Here is a 25,467-nt window from a genome sequence, read left to right on the forward strand (position 1 = left end):
CAGCAACGGCTGTAAGATGGCTCCTCCGCTCCTCCGCTCGAGCCGTTGAATTTAAAGTTTCCCGGCACGGGCTGGGGGGCGGAGCAAGTAAGGAGCGGAGGAGCCATCTTACAGCCGTTGCTGCTTGGGGACAGCCCTCTCAACCCCGGACCAACCCGACAGGACATCTCCCGCAGCGGCTGCCTGCCCTGCTTTAGCCAGCCGAGCCGACGCTGCTCTTACTGCTGGGCCAGGCGTGCGAGCTTGCTCCGCCCCCCAGCCCGTGCCGGGAAACTTTAAATTCAACGGCTCGAGCGGAGGAGCGGAGGAGCCATCTTACAGCCGTTGCTGCTTGGGGACAGCCCTCTCAACCCCGGACCAACCCGACAGGACATCTCCCGCAGCGGCTGCCTGCCCTGCTTTAGCCAGCCGAGCCGACGCTGCTCTTACTGCTGGGCCGGGCGTGCGAGCTTGCTCCGCCCCCCAGCCCGTGCCGGGAAACTTTAAATTCAACGGCTCGAGCGGAGGAGTGGAGGAGCCATCTTACAGCCGTTGCTGCTTGGGGACAGCCCTCTTGAAACTGACAATCCAGCACTGCAGAAGAGAGACCACTGTTTGCACTGCTTGCTCACACTCCAGTCTGGATGGAGCTCTGATAAACCAGTTGTCCAGATAGGGATGAACTTGGACCCCGCATCCTGCGGAGATGAGCCGCTACCACCACCATCACCTTGGTGAAAGTGCAGAGAGCTGTCGTAAGCCCAAAAGGAAGGGCTGCAAACTGGAAATGCTGCTGGAGATCATGAAATCTCACACCCGTCTGGTGTCCCAGGAATATAGGGATATGAAGATAAGCCTCTGTCAAATCCAGAAGTTTACAACAAGCACACTGACAGCACTGCATGAGCCAGGTCTGTAAGGAATGCTCTCTACATGAGCTGAACAAAGATCCCGCCCCCCTCCCCTCATGTGCTGTGGCACGCAATCCATGGATACTCCTCCTTCAGAAGTCCAGTGCAATCCACACATGATTTTGATGGCTTAGGGGCTGAGGAATCCATCCCTATCGATTTTAAACAAAATCAAGGGGGATTTGAGGCAGAAAACAGACTTTGAAAATCAGTAAAATCTAAGATGGCTGCCACCAGGAAAATCGGGCCAAAAATGCCCTGGGAAGACCTGAACCCTACCACCAGAAACTGCTAAAAAAAAATTAGACCTCCCCTGATTCTCACATAGGCTATAATGGAACTGTACTCACAGTCTCTGAAGTGCCATGCCTGTCAGCATTTTCACAGCAGCTGAAGTGAAGGGAAAGGAATTTCTGCCTCAAAGTTTATCCAAATGGATCAATCTTCAGGATCATTGGGCTGACAAGTCGGATGGACCATGACCAAAACCTCCACCCCCTTGGAACTTTGTCACATGACCAGAGAAAGGAAAACACAGCCTGAAACATAGAAACATGATGGCAGATAAAGGCCCATAGCCCATCTAGTCTGCCCATCTGCATTAACCATTATCTCTTCTTCTCTCTAAGAGATCCCACGTGACTGTCACACGCTTTCTTGAATTTAGACACAGTCTCTTGTCTCCATCACTCCTTCCGGGAGACTGTTCCATGCATCTACCACCCTTTTTGTAAAAAAAGTATTTCCTTAGATTACTTCTGAGCCTATCACCTCTTAACTTCAGCCTATGCCCTATTATTCCTGAGCTTCTTTCAAATGAGACGCGACTCATGTGCATTTACACCACGTAGATATTTAAGAACTTAAGACTTGCCACTGCTGGGGCAGACCAGTGGTCCATCGTGCCCAGAAGTCCGCTCACGTGGCAGCCCTCTGGTCAAAGCCAGCACCCTAACTGAGACTAGCCCTACCTGCGTACGTTCAGGTTCAGCAGGAACTTGTCTAACTTTGTCTTGAATCCAAGGAGGGTGTTTTCCCCTATGACAGACTCCGGAAGAGCGTTTCAGTTTTCTACCACTCTCTGGGTGAAGAAGAACTTCCTTACGTTCGTACAGAATCTATCCCCTTTCAATTTTAGAGAGTGCCCTCTCGTTCTTCCTACCTTGGAGAGGGTAAACAACCTGTCCTTATCTACTAAGTCTATTCCCTTCAGGATCTTGAATGTTTCGATCATGTCCCCTCTCAGTCTCCTCTTTTCAAGGGAGAAGAGGCCTAGTTTCTCTAATCTTTCACTGTATGGCAACTCCTCCAGCCCCTTAACCATCTTAGTCGCTCTTCTCTGGACCCTTTTGAATAGTACCATGTACTTCTTCATGTATGACAACCAGTGCTGCACGCAGTACTCCAGGTGAGGGCGCACCAAGGCCTGGTACAGCGGCATGATAATCTTCTCCGATATGTTCATGATACCCTTCTTTATCATTCCTAGCATTCTGTTTGCCCTTTTCGCCATGGACGGCTTCATCGACTTAGTTACTAACATTGAGTCTGATGACAGGAAAGCTGCGGGAGACCCTTGATAAAGCACGGGAGTGTGAAACATGTCAGGTCGTCTCTCCTGAGTCATGTCAGCTTTAAAGATAAGTGGCTTAAAGCTTTAGATATCGCTATTATAGTTTTAAATACTAAAGTTTATTTAAAATATTAAAAAATGATAGCACAAAAACAATATATATAGGCCGGTGATGAAGACCACGTAATTCTTCCCGTTACCAAACTTTATATAGCAGTGGAGTGGTAGGACTGAGGCCTTTATCAATATTAAAGTGTTTGTTATCTTCTTGATATTTGGGATTTGGTGTTGGACTTTGAGAAGTGATATTATCCCAAATCAGATAGAGTTTAAAATTTTACATCATTATTAGGAAGTTTCCTCTAATGTATACATATTGAGATCTTTAAGTCTGTCCCCATACTCCTTATGACGAAGACCATGCAGATTTTGGTATCATCCACAAAGAGACAAATCTTACCTGAAAGCCCTTCAGCAATATCGCTTATAAAAATGTTAAAAAGAACAGGCCCAAGAACAGAACCTTGAGGCACACCACTGGCAACAACCCTTTCCTCAGAGCGATCTTCATTGACCACTATCCTCTGTCGTCTTTCACTGAACCAGTTCTTGACCCAACCCATCACTTTGGGACCATCCCAATGGCACTCATTTTGTTTATTAGATGTCTGTGTGGAACACTGTCAAGGGCTTTGCTAAAATCTAAATAAACCACATCTAGTGCACTCCCTCTACCCAATTCTCTGGTCACCCTCAAAGAAATTGATCAGATTTGTCTGACAAGATATACCTCTAGTGAATCCATGTTGCCTCTGGTCCTGTAATCCACTGGATTCATGAAACTTCACCCCTTGATTCTTACTCAAGGTGCACAGAACTAGCATTTAAACCTCTAACAAGTTCAGAAGACAAGCTTTCGTCCAGGGGAATGGACCTCGAGCCAAGAGGTAGTAAATAGCAGGCTGGCTCTACAGTTCCACCCAAAGCTTGCCCTATGAAGCTGCAGTCCGACTCCATGGAAGCTGCCTCCTTTCCCAGGCAAAGAACCCCTCTGAAGGGGTCTCAAAGTACTGAAGCTGAGAAAAAGACAAACTTAGTGAAAAAAGTAAGAAAAAGCAGGAGAGATCAGAAACACTCCTGCAAGGTTCGCTTGCAAAAATAAAAACTGCAAGAGGCTCTGTATTCCTCAGCCATGTGAGAGGAACAGAGGGAATAGAGTGGTTTTCTGCAAGACCCGGTTCACGGGTGGAGATAAAACACCTGTCATATTGACTTCAAAAGTAAAGTAACAGAAAATCTCTTATGTTATTCCTAAAATCATACGAACCCTCTGGAAGAATGGTAGGGATCTCTCCCTAAAGTGGAGTATGAGGGTTCATTGAAAAGTTCTCAGCCCAACAAAGAAGAGAATGATGTGGAGCCATGAAATTACAAGTTATTCCACACTTTTCTTGACACTTTTTGTTTCTTTTCATATCATAACTTGTAAGGTTCATGGCTCCACGTCATTCTCTTCATGCAGAACTTTTCATCGGCCCCTCATAATTGTTTTGCTGCAGGAACAAACTATCAGGTGCACAGACACCACCTTACCTGGTCCTCTTACTCCTTCTTTAGTCATTTTACCGAGCCTGAAAATTATTGCTCGCTGGTGTTCTCGAACAATCTAAAATGAAAGGAACAAGGCAAAATTCTGTCCTGGTGCCTCAATAACTGACATATCACATTAATGAGCTTACAGATCTGCAATTTATCTATTCAGCTAGCCATTCCCTACCCTCTGTCACTCTGAATCAATCCACCAAGGAGTGGAGACTTAAAGAATGGCATGAAGTGATCATCTATTACTAAATAAAAATTCCCAAGAGTATCTCTTTTCCGTTTTGAGAAATTCATACATTTCAGCAATATAAAGATGTAAGAGGAGTGCAGCCATAGAAGCTGCTATGGGCCGAATTCAGTAACTGGTGCTGAAAACTAGATGCTGGGAAAAATTGGCACTCAACACAATTCTATAAAGGGTACACTGGGATGAGAGCTCTTTATAGAATAGTGTTCAGGCAGTCCCCAGGTAGAGAACGAGTTAGTTTTTAAAGCTGTTCTTAAATTGGATTTATATGTAACTAGTATTTTAGCCCGTTACATTAACGGGTGCTAGAGTAGATGTCTATTTTGGGGGGGTTTTCCCCTTTGTCTCTTTCTCCTTGGATGCTTTCTGTCTGTCATTCTTTCTGTCTGTGTTTTTCCCTGGCTCCCTGTCTATCTTTCTTTCTGTCTGTTTCCCTGTCCCCCTGTATTTCTGTGTTGTGCCATGCCTGCTTGTCTCTCAGTGGCCCCCTTCCTATGTCCATACTGTCCTATCCTATGTCCTTAGTGCTCTCAGTGCCTCCTATGTCCTTAGTACCCCAGTTTTTCCTTCCCATGTCCTTAGTACTCCTTCCTACGTCCTTAGTGCCCCCAGTGCCTCCTTCCCATGTCCTAAGTGCCCCCAGTGCCTCCGTCCTGTGGCCATAGTACTCCCAGTGCCTCCTTCCCATGTCCTTAGTGCCCCCAGTGCATCCGTCCTGGGTCCTTAGTGCCCCCAGTGCCTCCTTCCCGTGTCTTTAGTGCCCCCAGTGCCTCTGTCCTGTGTCCTTAGTGCCCTCAGTGCCCCTTTCTATGCCCTTTGTGCCCCCCAGTGCCTCCTTCCTATGTCCCCCTTACTGCCTTCCAGACTTTGACTCAACCCCACCCCCGAAGCCAGCCTGCCTGCCTCCCTCCCATCCCCCTGTGTAGTAGACCCAATGAGCAGCATCTTTAAATTTCTACCCCCTTCCATTCCCCCTGTACAGTAGAACCCGGCATTTTTATTTCCCTCCCTCCCATTCCCCCTGTGCAGTAGAACCGGTGATCAGCCTGTTTTCATCTTCCCCCCCACCCCCGCCACCGTGCATCCGACCCCATTGACCCTCCCATCAACCCCTCCCACAGCGAGATGACCTCGGCGTTTCGTTTCCGGCTCCGGGTAGGTTTGTCGGCTGCGCCTCTGCCTGGGTTGGGGGGGAAGAGAAGTAGGCGTTTCTTACCTCATGTCTCCTCTTGATGGCTGAGGGGAGAGGGGGACCTGAGGATAGGCGCTGTCTCCAACCTGCCACCGAGCCTGCAGCCGCCGACAGCTGCGACGGCCTTCAGCTGCCGACAGCCGCCGTGGCCTGCAGCCGCCAACAGCCACCTTGGGGGATTCACGCGCATGCGCACTCCTACCTGCGGTGCCCTACAGTGCACAGAAAACGGGAGCACGTAGGTGGGAGTGCGCATGCGCGCGTAGGGCTTTATTATATTAGATTCAGAACTTATAGATTTTAAGATTCTTGCTGCTATTCCCTGCTCCCAGCTGACATAAGGACCAGTTCTCCCTGCCAGTGTTCCCACTAAGGTACAGCATGCACAACCACACTTTGTTCTTAATGTGGCCATGCATCATTCCTGAACCTGTTGCAGGAGAAGTGTAGGAGACTATGCAACTGGAAATACTGCTCAGTGAAATCAAATTAAGCCACAACCACGTTCTTAAGTATGAATGGTACTTAAGTCGGGCATCTGTAACTCAGGAACTGCCTGTATAACGCAGATTCCCGCATGAGGACTTGCACCAGAAGTTAAGCATGCATCACTGGAATTCCATAACAGTGCTTGCAACTTTTCAGCATATTCCTGACCCAACCATGCCCACGTCTTTTTTTGAAATCCAAATGAGACCTGTTAGGTAAGAGGGTCATGGATTTGATATACCACCTTTCTGTTGGTGCAACCAAAGCAGAGGTGCAGCGGGTAGAGAAGTGCATGAATCTAACCTCCAAGTGATATCAATTAAGTGCTTGTTAACACTGATAATTGCACTAATTAACCAATAACTGACCCAATGAGGCAATTAAAGTTGCACAAATTTCAGTCCCATATAATGGTAAAAGGGATAGGACTTGATATACCGCTTTTTCTGTGTGGTTACCATCAAAGCAGTTTATTAGACAGGTACTTATTTTGCACCTGGGGCAATGAAGTGTTAATTAACTTGCCTAGAGTCACAAGGGGGCTGCAGTGGAAATTGAACTCACAACTCAGGGTGCTGAGGTTGCTGCTCTAACCACTAGGCCACTCTTCCACTCAGGGGCATTTAACCCTCCTGAACAATATATCAGACAGGGATTTTATTGCCACTTTCAGGGTACCCCAGAATATTTCTGGCATTTTCTCATTACAATTTTAAAAGTGCTCTGTTCTTAGTTTCAGGAGAGGGGGGGAGAGGCACTTCTAATCAAAAATTTATATGCGAGTACTCTTGTAAGCTATTCTGGACCTGGTTTTAGATGCCCTGCCCAGCAAGTTGGAACAAGAAAGATGGATTTACCTTGACAGAGGTCAAAATGGACCATGGAAAGGTTACAAGGAAAACTATAAAACTGAAAAAAATCAGGATTATTCCCCAGAATCCGGTTCCTTCATTTTCATGTCCTACAACAGCACAGAAGAATACAATTAAACACTCCAAGTAACCATACAAAAAAGCATTATAACAGAAAAACAGGATAAAAAGAACATCATTCTCCCCCTCTCTCACTTGATCTGGATCCTAAAGTGTCATCTTTTCAGGACAGGTTGAATTCAAATGATCTCAAGCTCCAGTCCTACCAGGTATTTTCTTATCCTCCTAAGTACCCCACATTCATCCAACCTCATAGATGAAAAAACATTCCCTGTCCAGAAGACAACTCAATAGCCCCTCCTCCCATTCCCCAGACAAAAAATATGGCCTATATTTGACTTATTCTTACTGTACATCACTTGAGTGAATTTCTTCAAAAAGGAAGTTAATAAATCCTAATAAAGAAAATATCCTTTCTCCAAACGACCATTGTGAGAAATGTAACAACAAATAACTTTATAATATAAGAGAGTGTACATACTAATATATTATTGCCAACAATTGCATAGTATTAATTATTGCAAGTGTCATAATACCTAGACACAGTAAGGGAAAAACTTGTCCTAATAATTTTTTAAATATTGCAGAGGTGTGCAAAAAGACAGTAAGGGAGGGGGAATGAGACTCCTGGGAACACAAAAGCCTCCAGTAACTACAAGTTCATGATGCCTCAGCAATATAACATAGAGGTTTTGTTAAAGTAACAAGTCAAAGGACGTAGACTGAAGGATGAGCATGTGATGGGAGGAAATATGGTTGGGGATCTGAGAAATGAGAGTAAAGGAAAAGATAAACAGAGGCGGGGAAAACAGAAGGACCAGAAGGGAAACATTTGATAAGATGTGAACTGCGTTGTTCTAACCAATGAGCAGGCAGGCAGGAGGGACTAAGAAATGTGTGAAATAACTATATAATGGATGATTCTACTGAGATGTGTGCCTACTTTGCTATTTTGGGATTTGGACACCCTATCTTGCAAGAGAGAAAAATTAAATGATTTTCTGTTTCACTACAAGACTTTCTGGAGTATCCTTATGAGGTGTTTCTTGTTTCTCACACAATCACTCCAATACCACTTGTGAAACAAACTATCTTCTTCCAAAAAGGACTGATGTTAGACCTAAAAATTCATACACTTGGTTTGAATTAAATTGAATATATTTATTGAAATAGGAACTCAAGCGCTCGCAGTCACAGGCATACAGAACTAGTCTTAGCGTGTGGCTATTTTGCGAGCTATCATCGGTCCTTATTCTTTTTTATTCAATTTAAAGTGTATGATTTATTTAATACCATTAATTGAAATAAATTTTCCTTATTTCAATTTTATAATATAATATACATATGATGATACTTAGCTCGGGTGTACTGCTTCATACCCGGCTCTCTGACCATGGCAACGACAGAAGATCTCCGTTTCGCTCTCATTTATATTAAGAGAGCTTCATCAGGACCAGAGTGATAAGTAAATTAACACTGTCCCGTATACTCTTTGTAAAACATTACACTTGACTGAGACTAGCCTTACCTGCATATGTTCTGGTCCAGCAGGAACTCGTCCAACTTTGTCTTGAATCCCTGGAGGGTGTTTTCTCCGGAAGAGTGTTCCAGTTTTCTACCACTCTCTGGATGAAGAAGAACTTCCTTATGTTTGTACGGAATCTATCCCCTTTTAACTTTAGAGAGTGCCCTCTCGTTCTCTCTACCTTAGAGAGGGTGAACAACCTGTCCTTATCTACTAAGTCTATTCCTTCATTATCTTGAATGTTTCGATCATGCCCCCTCTCAATCTCCTGTGTTTGAGGAAGAAGAGGCCCAGTTTCTCTAATCTTTCGCTGTACGGCAGCTCCTCCAACCGCTTAACCATCTTAGTCGCTCTTCTCTGGACCCTTTTGAGTAGTACCATGTTTTTCTTCATGTACAGCAACCAATGCTGTATACAGTACACCAGGTGAGGGCGCACCATGGCCCGGTACAGTGGCATGATAACCTTCTCCGATCTGTTCATGATCCCCTTCTTTATCATTCCTAGAATTCTGTTCGCCCTTTTTGCTGCCACTGCACATTGCATGGACGGCTTCATTGACTTGTCGATCAGAACTCCCAATTCCCTTTCCTGGGAGATCTCTCCAAGTACCCGGGCATCCTGTATTCGTGCATGAGATTTTTGTTACCGATATGCATCACTTTATACTTATCCACGTTAAACCTCATCTGCCATGTCGATGCCCATTCCTCAAGCCTGATTATGTCACGTTGCAGATCTTTGCAAACTCCCTGCGTCTTCACTACTCTGAATAACTTCGTATTGTCTGCAAATTTAATCACCTCAGTCATCGTACCTATGTCCAGATTGTTTATAAAGATGTTGAAAAGCACGTTTCCAAGCACCAAGCCCTGCGGCACCCCACTGGTGACGCTCTTCCAGTCCGAGTTTTGTCCATTTACCCCCACTCTCTGTTTCCTATGCTCCAGCCAGTTTTTAATCCACGTATTTCACCCTCGATTCCATGGCTCGCAATTTTCTGAAGTAGTCGTTCATTCGGAACCTTGTCGAACGCCTTCTGAAAGTCCAGATATACAATATCGACTGGGTTGCCCTTGTCTATCTGGCGGTTTACTCCCTCGAAGAAGTGCAGCAAGTTTCTCAAACAAGATCTGTCTTTGCTGAAACCATGCTGGCTGGTCCTCATCAGACCGTGTCCGTCAAAGTGATCAATAATGCGGTCCTTTATCAGCACCTCTACCATCTTTCCCGGTACCGAGGTCAGACTCACTGGTCTGTAGTTTCCCAGATCTCCCCTCAAACCTTTTTTAAAGATCGGCGTAACATTCACCACCTTCCAGTCCTCCGGAATCTTTCCCGATTCGATCGACAGATTAGCTATTAGTTGAAGCAGTTCAGCTATGGACCCTTTCAGTTCCTTGATGACCCTCGGGGAATTATCGCTCTTAAGCCTATCAAACTGCCTGCATACCTCTTCTAGACTGACCGTTAACCTTGTCAGTTTCCCGTTTTCACTTCCAGCATATAGCCTGATGGATTCCGGTATGCTGTGTATATCCTCTTCGATAAATACAGACGCAAAAAAGGTGTTCAGTCTGTCGGCGATTGCATTGTCCTCCATTAGCACTCCCTTTATTTCTTGATCATCCATTGGTCCCACCACTTCCTTCGCGGGTCATTTCCCTTTAATATATCAAAAGAACGGCTTGAAGTTTTTCGCCTCCTTGGCTATTTTTTTCTCGTAGTCTCTTTTGGCACCTGCGTTGATGTTGTTTGTGCTTATTCCAGTTTTCGTTCATTTTTGATCTTTTCCATCCTTTAAACGAGGTTTTTTTTTTTGTCTCTGATCACTTCCTTTACCTCTACAGTGAGCCATGCCGGTTCTTTATTCGTTTTCCTCTTTGATCCCTTGTTGATATGCAGTATATATAGATTTTGCACCTCGGTGACCATATCCTTAAAAAGAGACCTAGCTTGCTCTAGCGTCTTTAGTGTTTATCCTCTTCTTAATCTTCTTCCCCACCAGACGTCTCATCCCTTCTTAATTCCCTTTTCGGAAGTTTAGCGCCATGGCCATCTTTCTAGACCGATGTTTGCCCCTATTTCCAGGTTGAAGCGGATCGTATTGTGATCCCTGTTTCCCAGTGTCCCTTCTACTTCTATATCTTCTGCCAGTCCAGAATTGCATTTTCTCTTGTATTTTCTTTGACAAGTTGTTCAGGAAGCAATCACCTACAGTTTCCAGGAACTTGGCCTCTCTAGCACAGCTAGAGGTGCCTAGGTTCCATTCTATCCCTGGATAGTTGAAGTCACCCATGATAACTGCGTTGCCTCCCTTGCAGTATAAATTGAAGAACTAAGGCTGGTATTGGTTTGCTTTGCACGGTCTGGGTCCTCTATAAGAGATTCGGTTTAGGATGGGCTGGGGAGATCATTGATGGGAATTCCAGTAACTTGGAACATGAGGATGTTGCAAGGAGACTTTGTGAGCTGTATTCCACAAATGACAAGATTATTGGATAGTCTGGAGTGAGCTTCAATGGCAACTCCACTAGTTGGAACCTAACGACAGTACCAGGTTGACATTATAGTCCAGAAATATCAAAGAAAAAAGACAATTTAATCATGAATGTATAATGTCTATAACTAATGGGCAGACTGGATGAACTATCCAGGTTATTGTCTGTTATCATTTTATCATAGAAACATAGAAAAAAGCAGCAGAAAAGGGCTATAGCCCACCAAGTCTGCCCATTCCAAGTATCCCCTCCCCTGAATTTACTCCCTTAAAGATCCCACGTGAGTATCCTATTTTCTCTTAAAATCCATCACGCTGCTGGCCTTTATCACCTGGAGTGGGAGTCTGTTCCAATGATCCACTACTCTTTCGGTGAAGAAGTACTTCCTGGAGTCGCCATGAAACTTCCCTCCCCTGATCTTCAGCAGATGCCCTCTGGTGGTCGAGGATCCCATGAGCCAGAAGATATCATCTTCTGACTCGAGGCGTCCCGTGATGTACTTATATGTTTCAATCATATCTCCCCGTTCTCTTCTTTCCTCAAGTGAGTACAGCCACAGTTTTTTAAATCTTTCTTCATACGTGAGATCCTTGAGCCCCAAGACCATCCTGGTGACCGTTCGCTGAACCGACTCGATCCTCAGCACATCCTTTTTGGTAGTGTGGTCTCCAAAACTGTTGTAGCATCTCCTATCTCCTCCAGACATAACTTCTGCTCCCAACCTTGTCCTTAGCCTGATCCAGTATCTTTCCCCCTACTTGCAATTCAACATAATCCTTCTGTCTGCACTGGTTTTCTGTTGGCCCCAGCAGCATCAGCATTGCACATACATTCCCTATAGCATGGTCTAAACTTTTCCCTCTGGCTTGTCCTGCCTCCCCTCACATCAATTCCTGTTTCTGAATGGTCAGGACAGGTCAGCGAGAAAGCTTTGAACCAGGCCACATGCAGCATATGTACAATACTGCCATTGCCAGGCCACCTTTAAGGTAGTTCAGTGGGGGAAGGGGGGATTAAGAAGGAGATAGATGCTGAATCCTGGAAGGGGGAAAGGGAGTGAGCTGCAGACCAAAAGAAGCTGTGGAAGAGACTATGAGCTCCAGCAGCCAAGAAAAGAGCTTAATGCTGCCTACCACCAAGTTTGTGTCACTGCTCTTGGGATTAAAGGGGAGGAAGGGAGAAGTTCTGGACAATAGAAGGGAAGGAGGTTGGAAAGAAAGGGAGACCTGCAGACTATATTGAGTATTAAGAGTTTTCCATTCAGGGAACCCTGCCTGAATAGCTTGCTTCAATTGCAACCATTTAAAATATTGTGTTTTATTTAATCCAAATTTATGTTGCAATTGTGAAAAACTAAGCATTGATCCTTCTGAAATAACATCATTCAATGTTCGTATACCTGCAATTATCCATTGTTTCCAGACGATTTTGTATCCGCCAATCTTGATCCTGGAGTTTACCCAAATTGATTGATTTAATGATTTAGCAATTGGTTCTGGTGATAGATTACTAATATATCTTAATGTCTTCCAAGTATCCAATAGAATTCTGTTATCCTTATATCGTCTAGGCATGTTTATACTAATTAGATGTTCTACATGTAATGGGAACAGGAGCCGCCATTCTAGATATAGCCAATCTGGTACATTCTCCATGAGATCTGGGAGGATCCAATACATACCCTGTCTTAGAATATAGGCTTGATGGTACCTATAAAAATTTGGAAAATTTACCCCTTCCTCCACAATTGGTCTTTGTAAAGATACTAAAGCAATTCTGGGTCTTTTCCCAAACCAAACCCCGGATGCTGATTCTATTTCTTTTAAAGATATAGGATCTTCTAAACTTCATTTTATATGATCCGGAACATTTGGTCCAATAAATGAGTTTAAGAAATGTAATCCCTCTTGTTCTTTATTTTCATAAGATTCAGAAGAATATAAATCTTTATAAAAATCAAGAAATTGTATTAAAATATCTTTGGTGTTAGTGTGTGTGTTGCCTTGTGTATCTTTAATTGCAATAATCTTAGATTTCCTTTTTTTTGCTTTGAGAAAATTAGCTAATAATCTTTCAGCTTTATTTGAATTACCATAGTACTGAACTTGCTTATAGAAGATATCTTTCCTCACAAATAGAGAAGAAATCTCATTATATTTCGCTTTTATTTTTAATAAACTTTGTAATGTATTATGTTCCCAGTTCTTAATTAATTTATTTTCTAATACTTTAATTTGTTTTTCCAAATCAACATATTGTTTTTTAAGTTGTTTTTTGATAAATGCTGAATATGAAATAATATTTCCTCTTATTGTTGCTTTAAATGCGTCCCACAAAATCTCAACATTAATATTGTCCGAATTATTAATTTGAAAAAATTCATTCATCTTTAATTTAAAATCTTCCAGAAAGTTCGAATCCGCAAGTAAAGCATTATCAAATCTCCAAATTGGATTGAAATATACTATATCATTATTCTTAAAGTCAATCCACATACCAGCATGGTCTGAAATTACAATGGGATCAATAACTGCATTCATCACTCGCTGCGCTATATAATCAATTCGTGAGAAAGATTTGTGGACCTGAGAACAAAAAGAGAATTCCTGATCATTAAAATGAAGAATACGCCATATATCAACTAAATTACAAGATTGAACCAAATTATCTAAACCTAACGATTTCATAATTCTACTTGGTCTCTTATCCAAAATTGGATCCATTACAGCATTGAAATCCCCTGCTACGATTAAATTAGAAGCAGCCAGTGGTAACAGTAATTGTTGAACTTGTTTGAAAAACTCCATTTGATTCGAATTAGGAGCATATAAATTTAATAAATCCAGGATTGTATTTCCCAGAACCATTTTGATATGCACCCATCTTCCTAAAGGATCATAGTTTATTAATTTGAAATCAGCATTGCACTTCCTATTTATCAGGACAGCAACCCCAGCTTTTTTTCCCATTGCAGGTGCAAAGAAGCATTTAGAAATCCAACCCCCAGATAACTTTTTAGATTCAATCTCAGAAAGGTGCGTCCCTTGAATAAAATATATGTCCGCATTTTGCTTTTTAAGGAACATTAGTACTTTCTTTCTCTTAATTGGATGATTTAAACCATTGACATTAATAGAATAAATTTTTATATCCATCTATTTTATAATAAATTTTGGCAAATACTTCTATAATAATAAAGATGACCAGACCTCAGCACATTAATTAAATATATTTCCTTCATCCAATCCCCCCATCCCTTTCCCCCCAAAAAAGAAGATTATAAAAAAAGAATTCAAATTTTATTTATCCCATTTTCAATCCTCATAAATATATTATTCCTCTGAACCCCCCTCCCTCTCCCTCTCCCTATGCTCCCTCCCCTCCCCCCCATAATCATTGTCTGACCTGGAACACACATTGATATAGCAGACCCTAAACCCCCTCCCCCAGACAACTAAAATCCCTCCATATTGAATTAACATATCTCAAAAAATACAGCTATTCTTTTTCCCCCACATATGTAATATTTAATTATTTATATCTATACATATTCAATCATTCAATTAATAATTAATATCATCAATATTGATATTTCATTGTAGCAAATTACATAAAATTATCTATAATGAATTCAATATAAATATTCAAATAATTTTCATTCATATAAGTTATTCATATAAATAATAGTATCTTAAAATTCTTTATCTCCTTATTAGTTATCTCTTCTTTAAAAGTCCCAATTCCCAGACTTAACCCTTTATTTAATAATTTTTGTATTTCATATCAATTAGTATCTAGGTGAAATATATCATTATATTAAGATTCATATTTAATTAATTCATATAAAATATAAATATATCTTCCTTTCAAAGTAATATATGTCCCATCTTAATATTTTGTTAACATTTTCAAATTTAACTATAATTCCATGTATATTAAATATTCATTGTTAATTTAGATATATTCATTCATAACGTTAATATATTATTAATACTAGCATCTAACCAATTTATTTAAAACATTCTTATGTAAAAATCATTCATAATATATTCAATATAAATAAATATTTGAATAAAATATATATTTCATATTTATTAATAAAGTTCTAAAATTATTTCCTATTTTAGTAATAATCCCTTTTTGAAAAATTCAGTATCCTATATTTATTTCCTTATATTAATCAAATATTGTTATTCAGGATGGTTAGTAATTAGTATTTGGGTAAATAAACATATTATATTTATAATAACTCTCATAGATGAATTAATTTCTTATTAAATTAAGAATGTATCAGTAGATTCAAAATATTAAAAAATTAGTCAAAAGATCTTCAAATGCAATAAAATGCAGTCAAAATAACTTGGTCCAATATCAATCCACTTCTTCTTTTTTTTCCTTTTTTTTCCCCCCTTCTCTTCTCTTCAAAATGAATCTTCTCCATTTTCTCTTTTTCCTTTAATCAATTTTCCTTTATGTAGACATCGGTTCTTCTTGTGAAAGAAACTCTTTAAGTTTTACAGGGTCTTGAAAATACCAGGACTTATTTCCAGTAGATATTCGCATTGTAGATGGATAGTACAAGCCGTACATATACCCTTTTTCTTTCAATTGCTGCCTCAGCATAAGAAACTGCTTTCTGATGTTTGCAGTGTGTTTTGCAAAGTCTGGGACCAACAACAATTTAGACCCTTTATAATTTAAATTTTTGTTCGCTTTTGCTACTTTCAGGATTTCTAAAGCTTGCTGGTATCTTAAAACTTTAAAAATCAAGGGTCTGGGGCCATTCTGATTCACTGGTTTTTTTGAAGGGATTCTATGTGCTCGTTCTATTTCCAACGGCCACTTGGAGTTTAACTGTAACGGTTTAGGTAGCAAGTTCTCTAAAAACTGTATAGTGTCTCCCCCTTCAAGATGTTCAGCCAGACCAAGCACTCTTATGTTCTTCCTTTTCCCCCGATTCTCCAAATCTATCAGCTGATTTTTCAAGCTTTCTACAGTCTGTCTTTCACTTTCACACTTTTGTGTAACAGCTTCCAGCAGTTCGACTCTCTCTTCAATCACAGACATCCTCTGCCTTTCAGTCTGGATCTCTTGCTTCAGACTTAGCACTTCCTCCTTTACCTCCGAGATTTTACCAGCGTTGTCTGTCAGCATTAATTTAATTTTAAACAGCTCTGCCATTATATCTGCTTTATCTGAGAATTCCTCTGTTTCCAACGGGATCGGGACACTCGACGGCGATACCGGAGTAACTTTAGATCTTTTTGCCGATACACCGGAAGTGCACATCTTCTCCAATTTTCCTTGCCTTGTGGTAGCCATTTCGGAAATTATTTTTAGTTATTTATAACGCGGGTGAGCGAGTCAATTCAGCTGTTTCCTTTCCGTTAGTTGTCTGGGTTCGGGGAGCTCCGCGGTTATGCGACCATTTTGTGCGCTCCAAGCCACGCCCCCCTTGGCATATTTTTCATCCTGTGTGTTCTCCATTAGCACTGCTTGCTCCTGGTTCAAACTTACACCACCAGAGTTATTGTTACTCTCATCTCCTAGCGCAGGACTACACATTCTATGAATTCAGTTTGCATCCAGGCAACTATTTTCAAATACAGATATATACCAAGGAATCTAAACACAGAATCCAGATCCCATCTTAAATCTAGTTTCTAGGAAGCCTACAGAGTGAGTAGCAATTTAAAGCAAAACACAACCATAAGGTAACAAGCAAAAAGATCCTCATACATTACATTTAGGTCTAGCATAGAGAACTAGTCCCTGACTGCAATACCTCCCTTCAAGCTAATCCCCTCATCAAGAGGGCTATGTATATAAATCTGTGCTGCGGCTCAGAGAAGCCCTGTGATATCAAAAGATCCTGCTCTCTTAGTAATAATGTACTGTAATCCCATTGAACCACCTTTCCCATCAGCTTATTTATTTATTTAGATTTAGATTTTTATCCCGTCCTCCCAGTAGCTCAGAATGGTCTACAAGCAGACATTCATAATGGAGTACATTGATTACTATAAAAATACTGTTCCAAGAGAGCAGTTTGGGGCACTGCAAAAGAAGTGTATCAAAGTGCCTCAAGAAGATTTGCATTTCATACACATATCCGCCTTCCCATAATCCCAATGCAGCTCCCCTTACTCTAGATATAAAGGTTCGATGAAGTAATTTAAACTGCGTCTCCTGTAGTTCATCAGATTTAACCATGGTATACAGATTTGTGAACAATGACTCTATGTGGGTAACCCCATAAACCTTCCCTTCATCCCCTCCCCATTTCCCTGCCAATTGCGCAAGTGCTGTGTCTGCAGCAGAGGAGATCAAAAGTCTATACCCCAGAGACAGTTTGTTTAAAGTGGGGAGAATCTGTCCCAGATACTTATCTAAAGACCCCATAGGAAGATACTCTTTCTCCAGGGAGAACCAATAGTGCCTCACCTAAAAATAGAAAGAAGGAAATACTCCCCCTCCCAGGAGCTGAGCAAAGGTAAGTTACCCCTCATCCCTGCAATCAATCATCAAATTAAATCCTATACTCTCTTTTGAAGGAGTTTAAATCACTGCCTTATGCATTAACACAAAGTGGAGAAAAAGACCTCAGTAGATAGGTGCAATGCTTAATTCAAGCAAAGCCAAAATAGTCAAGTATGCAAAAAATAACAACAAAAAACTCAATAGTAGCATAGCAAAACACTCCAACAGCTGCAGCAAACAATCCGTTGTTACTATTGCATCATATCAAAAAATAGGATCAATACATCATGAGTCCTACAGTAGCAGCGCTAGAAAAACTCCAACTTAACGAAACAAAAAAAAAAATTCCAAAAGGGCACAATACATGAAAAGAACTTAACTGTCCGATGCAGTCCAACCCGATTCCTTTGTATCCAAAGTGCATAGCTCCTCCTGTGTCTCAGCAATAATCCACCAACAACACTCCTCCCACTGTGCAGGTTCCCACGGCAGTGCCTCCCTCACAGCAAACAAATGTGTCTTCAAGCGCTACACATTCTCCACATCCCAGCTATCAACAATCACACATTAACAAAAAACTAACAAAAATATCCACAGCAACCTTACCATTCCCTACAGGAGACCTTGTTTCACAGAAGCGTCATCAGGGGAGAAATTAGAGAGAGAAACAATCAACGCGGCTGGTAGCATCTCCTAGTTATAAAGCCAACACCCAGAATACAAATAGAGATAAAAGAAGTCATCTGCTATGCACAACAAGCTGGCTTTATAACTCTGAAAGAGAGAGAATTTCTAATTCTAGACCATCCAATCATTCCTACCACATATGTTTTACCTAAAATTCACAAAAGCACACCGAATCCCTGTGAAACGTCCAATCATTTCTGGAATAGGGTCAGGGTTGAAACCATTATCTAAGTATGTAGATATATTTTTGAAACCGCACATCTGCTGAATCAAATCTTATGTGAGACTCCGCACACATGTTGTAATTGCTGGAACAATTTGATAGAGACCTTGAAAGCATGCTCTTTGTTACTCTAGACATTGAAGGGCAAATTCTATAAGATGATCTCAAAAGTTAGACGCCTATATGGGCACTGTTCAGCGCGATTCAAGTAAAATTGGGTGCTGTTTAGTGAATCGCGCTGAGCGGCACCTATTTTGGAGGCACCCATTAAATAGGCCAGCTCTAGGTACACTTAAAAGTTAGGCGCCTAGCTGAACGCTTAGGCATGCTTAAGAGCAGCGATTCTGTAAGAAGGCGACTAACACATAGCTATGCCCACGCCTAACATGCATAGCGCCTATTTTTTTAAAGGCCGCCTAAATTTTTAGAGGCACCTTGTTACAGAATCATTTTTCTTTTTTTTTTATCTCTTTATTCATTATAAATTTTCAAACAAGTGTACAATAATTCAATTCATAATATACATTTCCACTTGAAAATATTACACATTTCACACCACAAGAATTATCTCCCTCTACCCCATACAGATATCTTTATAAATATCCATTACTTTTAAAACCCCCCCACCCACCATATATACATAGTAAATGGGGTTAAATACAAATTATTTATTATAATAATCTATTTACTATAATAATCTATTAATGGCCCCCAAACATTTTTAAATGTATTAAAATATCCATTTTTAATTGCCAATGTTTTTTCCATTTCATACATATGACACACCGAACTTCACCAAAAGCAGTAATTTAACCCTCTATAGTCCTTCCAGTTATATGTTATTTGTTGAATGGCAACTCCTGTTAAAATCATTAAAAGCTTGTTATTATTAGAGGACAACTGACACTTAGCCCAAACTTGACCCCAAACACTTAGCCCAAACTTGACCCCAAACAAAATTGTGTCATATGACAGGGCTACATGATTTTCCAACATACAATTTATTTCACTCCAGATCAATTTCCAAAAACAATTAATAAAAGGGCAATAAAATAATAAATGATCTAGAGTTCCAGGCTCAAGATGACAATGCCAGCATCTATTAGACTTAGAGCAATCCAATTTTTGTAAACGAACAGGGGTCCAGAGAGCTCTATGCAACAGGAAAAACCATGTCTGCCTCATAGACGCAGACCTTGTACATCTCATCCTCCAAGACCAAATACGTGGCCATTGAGATGCGCTAATTTGACACTTAATCTCAATGCTCCAAATATCCCTAAGTACAGTTCTTGGTTTTTTATTTAAATTGCCAGATAATGTTTTGTACCACTGCGCGGCCTGATGACCCAGAAAGTCTGCCTGAAAGCATAAGAATTCTAGAGTAAAATGAGTATTTAAGGATTTCCATTCAGGGAACCCTGCCTGAATGGCCTGCTTCAATTGCAACCATTTATAACTTTGTTTTTTATTTAGACCAAATTTATGTTGCAATTGTGAAAACTCCAGCAATTTACCATCAGAAATAATATCTTTTAAAGTTCATATTCCTGCCTCTATCCAATCCTTCCAGACAATCATAAAACCGCCTATTCGTATCTTGGAGTTTAGCCATATGTTTTGACAAACAGAATTTTGAATAGTGAGAGGAGTTAAACTGTTAACATATTTTAATGTTGTCCATGTGTCCATTATTATCCTATTGCTTTTCCTTATTCTAGGCATTTTAATGCTAAGCAGATGTCGAAGCCTAATAGGAGACATGAGCTACCATTCCAACCATAACCAATCTGGAAGCTTCTCCATGAGTTCTGGGAGGACCCAATACATACCTTGGCGCAGGATATAGGATTGATGAAACCTATAAAAATTTGGAAAATTTACCCCTCCCACCTCAATTGGTTTTTGTAAAGTCACTAAAGCAATTCTTACAGCTTTACCCAGCCAAATAAATTTACTAAGAATATTATTTAATTTTTTATAAAAAGACCCCTGAAAGAAAACTGGTATCATTCCCATTTGATAGCAAACCACAGGCAATATCATCATTTTGACAGTTTGGACTCTTCCCCACCAAGATAACTGCAAAGGATTCCATTGCTCACATAACTCTGTTACTTTTTGCAATAAACTTTTTTCATTCACTATAATTGTCTCATCAAGTGTGTTTTTTATCCATATACCTAAGTATTTTATTCCTTCTTCTTTCCATATAAAAGGGAATGATTCAAATAATCCTTTTGTGCAATGCACATTCAAAGGAAGAACTTATGATTTAGTCCAATTTATTTTATAACCTGGAAACTTTCCAAATTTTTCAATCAAAACCAATAAACTTGGAATGGTTGTTTCAGGATTACTCAAATGAAGTAATATATCATCCGCATATGCAGATACTTTATATTCTTTGTCCTTATGCGATATATCCTGTATCTCCTTTTCCTGCTGAATCTAATATAATAAAATGGTAGGCCGCGCATGCGCACTAAAAAAAAACGTGTTCCCTGATCTGTCGCGAAAATACGACTGCGCATGCGCGGCCCCGGCGGCGGCTTTCAAATTTAAAAAAAAAAATACACAACGAGACAGGAGCTGCGGCGACGGCAACTTTCAACGACGAAGAAGCTGCAGCTCGGGAAGTCGGGGCCTCCCCCGCCACATACAACCCGCTCCCTCTCCTGCAGCTCAGGCACCACAGAAGCTGTGAAAATGCGCAACCCGGTCCCCGCGTCTGCCTACCCTTCCCCCCAACACAGCGCATTTGCCCCCCCCTCTCAGAGAGTCCTTTGCCGCTCACCATCCTTCCCTTGCCGCTGACCCGACTACCTACCCGGCGATTTAAGCAGCAGTCTTCACACGCTGCTTCAGGCACTTCTACTGCCCTGATTTGCTCTGCCGCGTCTCTGATGATGTCATCAGGGACTTGCCAGAGTAAATCAGGGCAGTAGAAGAACCCGAAGCAGCGTGTGAAGACTGCTGCACAGGCTGCTTGAATGGGAGCAGGAAGAGGTGATGATGGATAGGGGGGGAAAAAGAAAGGGAGGCCTATTGTTGGACAGGGGGGAGCAGGAAGAGGTGCTGATGGACGGGGGGGAAATAAAGGGAGGCCTACTGTTGGACAGAGGGAGCAGGAAGAGGTGCTGATGGACAGGGGGGAGGTAAAACAAAGGGAGAAGGACTGCTGCTGGATAAGGGGAGCTTGAATGGGTGGTGGTGGACAGGGGGGAAAAATGAAGGGAGGCCTGCTGATGGACAGGGGGAGCAGGAAGAGATGCTGATGGACAGGGGGAAAAATGAAGGGAGGCCTACTGCTGGACAGGGGGAGCAGGAAGAGATGCTGATGGACGGGGGAGCGGTGTGGAAATGAAGGGAGACCTACTGCTGGACAGAGGGAGCAGGAAGAGGTGATGATGGACAGGGGGGGAAAAAAAGGAAGAGGGAATGCTGATATGGCTACTGTATAGGAAAGTAGACAAGGGGAGATAAATGCTGCATAGGGGGCAGAAAGAGACAAATAATAGGAGGGAGGGAGATAGAAAGAAAAGAAGAAAGACACAAGGGCAGGGAGTGAGACAGAAAGAAAGAAAGACAGACATACATATATTCTAGCACCCGTTAATGTAACGGGTTTAAAGACTAGTAGCTAATAATAGGGGTTCAAGCACTATATAAAAAAGCAAAGGAGATAGAGGACAACCCTGTCTAACTCCCCTCTGCAACTTAAAACAATCAGAAAAATTATTATTAATATATAATCTTGCAACAGGAGAGCTATACAGAGTTCTAATCATTTGTATAAATCCTGACCCAATACCAAACCATTCCATGGCTTGACACATAAATGTCCATTCCACACGATCAAAAGCTTTCTCTGCATCTAGGGATACAGAAAAAGCCGGATCTCCAATTTCCTTTGTTAAGTACAACATTTGCAAAGCCAATCTAGTGTTATTAGATGAGTGTCTCTGAGCAACGAACCCTGTTTGGTGCATACCAATTATATAAGGAAGAGCTTTTGCCAAACGAAGGGCCAAAAGTTTGGCTAATAATTTACCATCTACATTTATCAAAGAAATAGGCCTGTAATTTGAAACCAACATGGGATCTTTATTTGGCTTTGGCAAAACAATGGTCAATGACTCTGCCATAGTGCCTGATATGCAACCTTTCTTAAGTTGATTCTGATATAAATTTAACAAATGAGGTAAAAGGGTATTTTGAAATGCCTTATAAAACTCCACCATAAAACCATCACCACCTGGAGCGGTCCCTACTCTAAGAGACTTCAATGCTGTTTGTAATTCATTTAGCGATATTGGATCTTCCAAACTTCTTTTTATATGATCAGGAACCTTCGGGCCTTCAATCAAATTTAAGAACTCTATCCCATCCTTTTCTTTATCTTCATAAGACTCAGAAGAATACAGGTTTTTATAATATGTTAAAAACTGTTTTAAAATAGATCCAATTTGAGAGTGAATAACTCCTTTATCATCTTTAATTGCATTCATTTTCATCTTTCTTTTTTTCACTTTAAGATAATTAGCCAATAATCTTCCCGCCTTATTTGCACTTCCATAATACAAAGCTTGCTGACAAAGAATATTTTTCCTAGCCAAATTAGAAGAAATCTCATTATATTTATACTTAACTTTTAACAAAGCTTGTAATGTATAATTCTCCCATTTTTAATCAACTTTGACTCCAAAAATTTTATTTCTCTTTCTATCTCAATGAATTGTTTTATTAATTGTTTTTTAGAATAGGCTGAGAATGATATAATCTGTCCTCTCATTGTTGCCTTAAAAGCATCCCATAATATTTCTTTAGATACATCCTCTGTATTATTAATTTGAAAATATTCATCAATTTTTGATTGAAATTCTTCACAAAATTTTAAATTTGCAAGTAATGCATTATTAAATCTCCATACGGATCTACCATTATGTAATGTAATGTAATGTAATTTATTTCTTATATACCGCTACATCCGCTAGGTTCTAAGCGGTTTACTTGGTCAATCAAATTTAATTTAATCCACACACCTCCATGATCCGATAAAACTATTGGATCTATAGAAGCATGAGTTACATCTTGTACTAAACCATCAGAAATAAAAATATAATCAATTCTAGAAAAAGATTTATGAACATGCGAATAAAATGAAAATTCTTGATCATTAAAATGAAGAATGCGCCAAATATCCTTTATTTTTTTTTTTTAAATATGTTTATTAAAGGATCAATGCAAATGAGAATATACAGAGTATGACCATACAATAGGGACATCATGTACAATAATCAAAGGTGCAGGCAGAAAATGAACAAACATGAATAAATCCACAACATATCAACTCCCATGCAGATCCAATTTTGAAATGAAACCCTCCCTTCCAACCCCTCCCCCCATCCTGTGCATCCAAATAGGTTCTAGATTTCCAGCTCGCTGCCCCCCGGCGATGCTGCCGTTCCCACCCAGCCATCAGAGACATATGAGCCCGCCACTGTTGCACTGTTAGCCACGTTGTACTAATCCAGTCGCGAAGAATTAGTTTCTTTGTGATTCCTAAGGCCACTAAAAGAAAGCGCCATCCAGGGTCGCTAACACCTGCTTCCACCAGGGGACCTGTGACACCCAACAGCAACGTCTTGTAAGACCAGTCTATAGATAGTCCTATAACGTTTTCCAGCTCCCGAAGCACAGAAATCCACAGGGGCCCTACATGTGAGCATTCCAAAAAGTGATATACCAAGGTGTCCCGACGAGCCGGACATCTGGGGCAGCAGTCATCAGGCCATAGCCCCATCTTTCGTCCCTTACATCTCGTTAAATAAGATTGGTGCAAAATCTGCAGATGTACTTCCCTCAAACTCACATTAGGGGAGGCAGAGGCACATTCCTGAAAACACCGAACTAATTTGTCAGCAGTGACCTGCTCTCCCAATGCTGAAGTCCAATCCGTTGCCATAGCATCAAGAAACCTATCAGACCGTCTTTCCCTCCCCACTTTATACCACTCCGAGAGCGTGTTAAAGTCAGATGGGGCAGACAAAAACTGATGATCCAAGGAAGTGAAAGTGGGCAAGCTGCCCTCCGGCGAACGGAGCGCCAAACAATAACTACGCATCTGCAGGTATGCGAACATAGACCCTGCGGTCCAACCCCAGCGGTCCCGACATGGCAAAAAAGAGGGAACTGATCCTGACCCCACTTCAACCACCTGCCCCACAAAGCGACACCCAGACGTCCGAACTGAGGCAAAAAATGCGTGCAACGAACCAGCAGAAAACTTAGGATTACCCACCAATTCCGTAAAAGGCGAAGGACCCACCGCGCCCCCCAAGGAAGACCGCCACCAGCTCCAGGCCATTCGTAAGGGTCGAAGCATAGAAGGGCAGGGTCCCGCCCCATGCCACAGGAGGTTAAAAACTGACACCGGAGCTGACAAAATGTACCAGAATCCAACCGGGGCAAACCTTGCAACTCCCGTATATAATTCATGCACCCATCTCAACAAAGCAGCCACATTGTAAAGACGCAAATCGGGCAAGTTCACACCACCGTGCTCTCGCCCCCTAATCAGTTTGTTATAGCCAATTTTCACCCGGCGGGAGCACCATACAAAGGACAAAACGACCCCCCGATAAGCCTGCACATCCTTCTGTTTAACACAAAGGGGCACCATTTGTAGTGGATACAGGAGTTTCGGCAAGAGGACCATTTTAATAAGGGCAACGCGTCCCAGGGGCGAGAGGGGAAACTCCATCCATCTCCTACATAGAGCTCGGACTGCATCTAATTTATCAAGTACATTCTTCCGATATACCACCCCCGGATCCGCATGCAGATATATTCCCAGATATTTGAGCGTACCCTTAGACCATTGCAACGGAAAGGAAGAATCATGCTGCAAAACACACGGGGGGGGCGGACCGCCAGAGCCTCTGACTTATCAAAGTTAATTCGCAACCCAGAAAAGGCTCCAAACCTCTGTATAAGATCAATTAAACGAGGAACCCCCTCTTCAGCATCTCCCAGAAAGATGAGCATGTCATCCGCAAACAAATTAATTTTAAAATCTTGGGAACCCAACCGAATACCACGCAAGTCGGGGCTCTGACGGAGC

The 25,467-nt window shown here is 41.5% G+C and overlaps 1 protein-coding gene across 7 annotated transcripts in view; it reads right to left on the reverse strand.

Moving 5' to 3' along the window:
• LOC117359558 (erythrocyte band 7 integral membrane protein-like) overlaps positions 1–25,467 on the reverse strand; it is a 79,070-nt gene that overhangs the window by 21,328 nt on the left and 32,275 nt on the right. For all 7 annotated transcript variants that reach the window (XM_033942540.1, XM_033942537.1, XM_033942539.1 and 4 more), the window contains 3 exons: positions 13,449–13,536; positions 6,851–6,954; positions 4,057–4,129 (listed from right to left, as the gene is read on the reverse strand). In XM_033942540.1, the coding sequence (XP_033798431.1) occupies positions 4,057–4,129; positions 6,851–6,954; positions 13,449–13,491 (220 nt within the window). In that variant the 5' untranslated portion in view covers positions 13,492–13,536. The remainder of the gene's footprint in view (positions 1–4,056; positions 4,130–6,850; positions 6,955–13,448; positions 13,537–25,467) is intronic.

The sequence above is a fragment of the Geotrypetes seraphini genome, chromosome 4 (genome assembly GCF_902459505.1).
Source record: "Geotrypetes seraphini chromosome 4, aGeoSer1.1, whole genome shotgun sequence".
Taxonomy (NCBI): Eukaryota; Metazoa; Chordata; class Amphibia; order Gymnophiona; family Dermophiidae; genus Geotrypetes; species Geotrypetes seraphini.